This window comes from Tarenaya hassleriana, unplaced genomic scaffold (assembly GCF_000463585.1).
Source record: "Tarenaya hassleriana unplaced genomic scaffold, ASM46358v1 Cleome1030, whole genome shotgun sequence".
Classification (NCBI taxonomy): Eukaryota; Viridiplantae; Streptophyta; class Magnoliopsida; order Brassicales; family Cleomaceae; genus Tarenaya; species Tarenaya hassleriana.
Window position 1 is genome coordinate 1 of NW_010960522.1, and position 7,000 is coordinate 7,000.

At 34.8% G+C, this 7,000-nt stretch overlaps 2 protein-coding genes across 2 annotated transcripts; both read right to left on the reverse strand.

Moving 5' to 3' along the window:
- Positions 1-75: 75 nt before the first annotated feature.
- Positions 76-586, reverse strand: LOC104804965 (serine carboxypeptidase-like 7). The gene is made up of 2 exons (XM_010529353.2): positions 361-586; positions 76-248 (listed from the first exon to the last, which is right to left on the reverse strand). The coding sequence occupies exons 1-2, from the start codon at positions 567-569 to the stop codon at positions 83-85; spliced, it is 375 nt and encodes a 124-aa protein (XP_010527655.1). The 5' UTR covers positions 570-586; the 3' UTR covers positions 76-82.
- A 492-nt stretch (positions 587-1,078) lies between these two features.
- Positions 1,079-4,807, reverse strand: LOC104804966 (serine carboxypeptidase-like 2). Its single transcript, XM_010529354.1, has 14 exons — positions 4,640-4,807; positions 4,368-4,513; positions 4,211-4,287; positions 3,993-4,115; positions 3,804-3,906; positions 3,647-3,684; positions 3,439-3,540; positions 3,269-3,355; positions 3,103-3,183; positions 2,929-3,000; positions 2,499-2,620; positions 2,256-2,369; positions 1,859-1,904; positions 1,079-1,454 (listed from the first exon to the last, which is right to left on the reverse strand). Exons 1-14 carry the CDS (start codon positions 4,774-4,776, stop codon positions 1,374-1,376), a joined length of 1,329 nt encoding a protein of 442 aa, XP_010527656.1. The 5' UTR covers positions 4,777-4,807; the 3' UTR covers positions 1,079-1,373.
- Positions 4,808-7,000: the final 2,193 nt, after the last annotated feature.

A 7,000-nucleotide genomic window follows, 5' to 3' on the forward strand; every position in this document is an offset into this window, starting at 1 on the left:
ATATATATATTTTTCCTTTAAACATTTTTGAACTTGAAATAAATGATCAATAATAATAACAACAACGAACGGTCGATCTCTTCTAATAATCATTGGAGTTACCGATCTCGTAAGCAAGGCCGGATAGCGAGGTGCAGCCGGGCCCTCCGCTTAACCACACCATTAGAGGGTCTTCTCTTGGATTTCTCTCGGACTTCACGAAGTAGTAGAAAAGCTGCGCTTCATCCGCCTCGCCAACGCCGACATAACTGCGCCAAACAGATCCATGGTTCGGTTATTACAGTTACAGATCGAAGATCCGACAATGTTGGATCGGATTCGAGAGAACCCCACGTCGGGAAATCAAGAAAGGACACTGACCCTGTTTCGAGCTCGAAAGGAAGAGGACCTTGGAAACCGGGAAGACGCCTCACGGTCGAGCCAGAGTCACCGAGTCGGAGGAGAAGCAGCAAGGAAATTACCCGTAAAAAACACAAGTTCTTCATTCTTTCGGATGCGGTTCCCGAGCTGGGAATGTTTGTCATCTCAAATCTAGAATTAAGTATCGTAAAGAAGGAACGGAACCACATGCAATGATGCGATGCAACAGACGAAATGTTTTTTCAATGAGTAGAAGAATTCTTCAGTTTCCACACGTGTCACCGAATCTTCCACGTGCCATCCCGCGCCTGAGAACGCGAAACTGATGATACTTTTGTCCTGTTCTGTTTCTCTGATCTGCCTTCTTCTTCCGCAGTATCTTCCACTTGCTCTGTTTCCTCCTTGTTTTTTTTTTGTTTTTTGTTTTTTTATAATTCAGAAATTCACCTGTATTCGACCTAACTTGACAAAAAAATATCCTTTACTTGGAAACTCGAACCCGGATTGAAACAACCAGAAACCCTCGATAACATTACATTTTCTGCTTTAAACTTGGGAAAAGAATCATATGAAACAAGGTAAATTCCATATATATATATATATATATATAAATCTGAGTTATAGATTGGTAAGAAGAGAGAAGGGACGTAAGATTTAGAGGAGAAGGGTTTCTTTTCCACGCCGACATGCGCACACAAGTACAATGAACACGACTGTCTGAATTCATCAAGTGTTTTTAAGAGGAACATGTGGTGATACATTGCAAAGACCAACGATTGAGTTCTGCCATTATTCTTCCTTTGATCTGCGTTTCGGAGTTCAATTACATCGGGAATCTCTGTCATCGTTAAGAAACCGAAACATTTTACTGTGATGTGGGATTGGGTTTTGTATAAACCAATGACGGATACAACCGTGACAATAATTATTATTTTTATTATTTCAATTAATATCATAAATCAAACTAATAGCATAAGATTTGGTCCGTATGATTTGATCGTCATGCAGCATGCTTATAAATGTTCACCATCAATCCACCGTTTGAACATGACGTAATACGGTTTACGTTTGTACTCTGCTGTGTGTCCTCCTCCCTACAGAAATTCAAAAACAATTAGTAGAAAGCAAATTAATTAAAAAAAAGGTTAGAAAATGCATTTTCAGATGGATATATATAAAAAAAAGTTAATTGGAAATGTGATACAGTTACAAATTTTAAAAAAAATTAAAAATATGGTTGGGAAAGAATAATTTACTTTATCCATATTTTCAATTTAAATGTAAAATAAAATATTTTTTTTATAAAAATTAATGAGAATACTTTTTCATGTATGTATTTGCCTTCATAGTGTCTAAAGAAGCATCAAAACAGGGAGAGTAATAGATTTCGGATTTGACTAAATAGTTATAGATACAAAACTATTCTCTGGACATGCTTTTCATATCTTATATATTTTATAAAATTAAAATAAATCTATAAAAAGGAAATATGACTTACTTTGATAGTCGCATATGTCATATTATTAGCGTAGGTCCTCGCGTACCTGTCCAATTTGGTAGACAATTAATGAGTATGTGTAAATTAATGTGTTCGTATTTTAACCACGTGACGAAGTAAGTTAAAAAATTTGCATAGTAACAAAAAATACAAATCAGACTATCACAAAATTGGGATTTTATAATTTCTTGTATACCAATAAAATCATAAAAAATTCAGAAAGAAACGTTTTAGTAAAATTCATATTCTTTTTTAAAAGGTGAATTTAAAACAAAACTAAGTCCTTGAATGACATTGATTTTTATTTACTATATTTAGTATACCGGTAAAATGGTTAATTTTATATATATATATATATATAATGTCGGATGCAAAATAGGGAATTAAAAATAATCACCCTTGAATTTGTCGATTATCCATCCACGGCCTCCACTCATCAACAACTGGATAACCCAATGCTTTTATCCATGCTTGTGTCGCAACGTACGACACAATTATATCGTGATCGCCGCTATAATCGCAATCGCAATCGCAACGGCAGAAGCAAATGTAAACGCAACCAACGTTATCATCAATGTATATAACGAAACGCGGAAACCCGCGATCACTTTTAGACAAGAATTCAGATATATTACATTACCTGTAAACGAGAGAACGATAGCCTCTATTGCTGAGGTTAACGTGGTAAGGGAGTGCGCTATCGATATCTTCCTCGTATGGTATTTCTTCACGATTGCATCTATCCCATTTCCCAATCGTCCCCTGTTTTCATAACTCAAAACTCTTGCATATGGATATGCGTGTGTATGTATATATATATATATATATATCGTTCAATGGAAAAAATACAAGATATTTTTTTGATAATTCGAAAATTTATCGGAGCTTTGGTCCAACTACATCTCTCAGAAGAGCGGAGAATTTCGGGTGAATGACTATCCCTACGCTTAGATTTGAATCCGAGGTAAGAGCATATTTTGTATATTCTCTTACCACTAGATCAGCCAAGGTTGGGTAATACAAGATATTATTCCGCAAATCTTATAAGAAAAAACCCGAAAGTCGCATACCTTTCTTATGCCGAGCGTTGTCCGGACGGATTCATCGTTGGACCAGTAATAAGACAGCGTGTAAAAATAGGTCTGTCCGAAAAAGAAACAACCATTGTGTTGTGTTGCTATGCGCAAATAGATTAAAGAAGAAAAAAAAAGGTAAGGACAGATTAAAAAAAAAAAATGATGAACCTGGCACTCGGGTCCTGGATAAGGAAGATCGGGATGGCATTTATCTGCAGTGATGAGTGCTCCGTTTATGTCTTTAGTGCACTGATCATAGAAAAAACCAACCGTGTTTTGTAATGACTTAGCTCTCTGAACAAAGATTTTCGACCTCAAAAGCGAAAAAACTTGCCTCGTCGAAACGTTCAAGAGCTCTCGCGCATTCTATGTTGCTCGGTTCCACAAGAAAATACTTCCCTTTGCAGCTAGTCACCAATGACTGCAGAGTTTCTATGAATGGAATGTGAGTATATACATATATATAGATATTCATATGTGTATATAGTGTTTTTGCAGTTTTACCTCGTAGATCTCGTCGGAAATAATCCCCATTCGATGAGCGTATGGAATCCCAGCGTCGTTATCCGCCTCTTCGTCGGTAAGGGGATTGCCTAAAACGTAACCCTATACATGACGGTACGATACGAGCCATCAATCCACAAATCAACACTATGTTGTGTCTTTTCGGCATTCATTTTTGGGAACAAAACTTTGATATATATTCTCGTACCTTGAGATTCACTCGAGGCTCGACCCCTTGGTCGTTTCCTACATTTCACATCCAAATAATGATTCGAATCCATATATAGTTTGGGAGATATATATACATTAGAAAAGTTTAATGAAAATATCAAGAAACAATTATATATATATATATATGTATATACCTTCGGAGATGAACAAAACAGCAGGGGGCACCACTTTCCCCGAGTACGAGTCTCCACCGATATACAACGGATTCGATATGAACTCCGGATGGATTAGCATCCACTGTAAAACGGATTCAAGAACGCCTAAGACGAAGAGAAAACGATATACGTAAATGTTTATAAATTATAAGTTGTTGTGTTCCTTGCCTTCCTGATGAACTGATGAACCAGTTGGCCTGATTTCAAGTCACTAGCTTGACGGCCTTGTTCAGTTCTTGAGTACGAAAATCCGGTTCCCGCGGGTTGGTCCAAGAATATTATGCTCGAGACCTGAGAATCGATCGAGAAAATCTCGGTTAGAACAAGAGGGTTCGGATCTAGAACGATTTCTCCGAGAGTATATGCGGGTTTCATTCGTTCATCGCCTTAGTCCACGAATCTGAAGTTGGCAAAAGAGTAGGAGTGGTTCCATTGTACTCCTTCAGTTCGAATTTCACTGGACCTGAAACGTTCGATTGAGTTCAGAGAGAGATGGTTCATATATATAATTTGGTTATGATGATATATGTATATGAAATGTACCGATCTCGAAAGCTAAACCGGATATTCCGCTGCAACCGGGTCCACCGGTTAACCAAACCATCACGGGATCTTCACTAGGTTTCCTCTCTGACTTGATGAAGTAATAGAAAAGCTGTATTTCCTCTGAATCGCCAACACCCACATACCTGTTTTTTTTTTTTGTTTAAAGACATAAACAACAACAACACCGCCAAATCATTGTCGTCACCAAGAAAAGAAAGTTCCAATCTTTATACCAGAATCATTACAGAAACCAGAGATTTTGTACAGACCCGGTTTCGAGCTCGAAGGGAAGAGAGCCATGGAAACCGGGAAGAGAGCTTGTGACAGTGGAATAGACAGCGAAAGGAGAAGATAACAGGAGGAGGAGGAGGAGGAAGAGGAAGAAGGCAATGCAATGAACCGCCATTGAAGAGGATGAGAGTGAGAATCAATGGAGGTTTTGATGAACGATCGGTGTTATAAAGTAGGGCAGAGATCCGACATGGAAAGGGCAAAGTCACGTGGGTTTTGATTCTCCACTCGTCACTTAGTTGGCACTTCCCAATTCTCATCCACCGGGCAAGTAGAGACTTTTCCGTTTCTTGCCATTCTCGTCCTAACGGTCAAAAAATATCATATCATATCTATCTGTATATATTATATAAAGACACGTGCTTTTTACAATATATCGATATATGTTGTGATTAGCCAAAAGCTAATTTCCTGATGCTTTTTACAATTCCAAAATAAATAAAAATAAAAAAATGTAAAAAATCTCTGATGAAAATATCAGTTGTCTAAAAATTTAGATGAAGCATCGTTTTTGTATTTTACAAATCCATTATTTGCAATTTTGGTATTTTTTTCGTTTTATTTTCATGAAAAAGGATTACTTACTAGGACTGTATCTATTCTAGTTTTGAATATATAATTAATTATTGTATCAACAGAAACATAGGGTTTAAATATACTACTATAAATAACTTTACATAATAAATACGGTAACACACTAATATTATAAATATATTTTTAATTATAATTTAAAATAATAATTAATAAACTGAAAGGTATATATTTATAAAAATTAATATTTTATTTGAATTTAACTATATGTAATATTTAAGTTATATAATTTAGAAAAATAAGGAATTTTAAATTAAAAATGATAGTCTAAAACACGACATAATGAAATCTGCAAAACCACTAACCACAAGGGCTCATCAGCAAAGAATTTAATCTTCTTAACTAACCAACTATTAAATCCTAAACAAAAAAAAATCTAAACATTAAATATCTAAAGTATTTCAATTTCATAAACCCTACAAATCACATGAATTTTTTAAAATTCTTTTGTAGTTTCCAAACAAAAATTGAACAATTTTATTTTTACGTTTGAACGCTGCAAACCAATCGCAACAGCCATGCTTTTCGCTCTTACTAATACTAGAAAATTTTCCCAATTAATTATATGATATATATTAATTTAATTTTGAACCGACAGCCATCAAATAAAGACTAACAAATATATATCTATATTATGTAATGATTACAAAGCTTCACCGTTTAATTAAATTCGGTTTCATCTTCGCTCTCCCCAGATATCAGTGGTAGAAGGTTACGGTTTAGGTCTCAAAGTTGTACAAGTAAAATATCCAAATTTCAAATACCAACGAAAATAATAATAAAAAAAATTGATATCGAAATTTCGAATGTAAGGCGGGTGGTCGGCCAGCGGATATACCATGCCCATCCTTCAATACGGATCACATGCATTTATTTTATATAGTGATGTTAAATGGGTGATCCCTACCATTTGGGCCAATTCATTTGGATCTAAAGAGTTAATGATTTGGGTTGGGTCAACCTAATAAGAATAATGGATTGAATTAGATCGATACATTAAACCCGTTTAAACCATTCGCATACAATAAATATTATACACATATAAAGTGTTAACATTTGAGTATTCGACTCTATAGAATATATACTAATCGGTTATTATATTATATTCAGTTTCAATATTTATTAAGAAAAATATATATTTTGTTAAAAAAATTTGGATTTTTTTTTATAAATTCGATTCGATTCGATTCGATTCAATTTGGATTGATACCGATATTTTAGGTGTCAGGCTTTCGAGTTTTTCGGTATGACTCGTTTCTCAAATGGTATCGAGTTTTTCGGTTCAATTCGAAAATGGTATCGACTTTTTTTGTTCAGTTCGAAAACGATTCCAGTTTTTTTCGGTTCGATTCGGAAAGGGTACCGAATTTTTTAATTCGGTTTAAAAACATTACAAAACTTTTCGATAACGATTCGAAAACGGTATCAATTTTTTTGGTACGGTTCGAAAACAACACCGAATTTTTCGGTTCGATTTAAAAACATTACAAAACGTTTCGGTAACGAGTTCAATTAAAAAACAATATCGTTTTTTCGATTCGATTTAAAAACAGTACCAAACTTTTCGATACGATTTCGATTCAGAATCAATACCAAATTTTTCGATTCGATTAAAAATGGTACAAAATTTTTCGATAACTCCACCCAGGTTCGAACCCCATCCTTGACAAATCACATATTATAAATAAAAAAAAATATCGAATATTCGATTTGATTTAAAAACGGTACCAAACTTTTCGATACCGAAT

What these genes read in the sequence shown, in the direction of transcription:
- LOC104804965 (XM_010529353.2), bottom strand. Translation starts at nt 569, where the DNA reads ATGTGGTTCCGTTCCTTCTTTACGATACTTAATTCTAGATTTGAGATG. An exon ending in CCTTTCGAGCTCGAAACAGG is followed by an intron (nt 249 to 360) that starts GTCAGTGTCCTT and finishes TGTTTGGCGCAG; the next exon opens with TTATGTCGGCGTTGGCGAGG.
- LOC104804966 (XM_010529354.1), bottom strand. Translation starts at nt 4,776, where the DNA reads ATGGCGGTTCATTGCATTGCCTTCTTCCTCTTCCTCCTCCTCCTCCTC. An exon ending in ATCCAGGACCCGAGTGCCAG is followed by an intron (nt 3,001 to 3,102) that starts GTTCATCATTTT and finishes TTTTTCGGACAG; the next exon opens with ACCTATTTTTACACGCTGTC. An exon ending in TGACATATGCGACTATCAAA is followed by an intron (nt 1,455 to 1,858) that starts GTAAGTCATATT and finishes GAATTTCTGTAG; the next exon opens with GGAGGAGGACACACAGCAGA.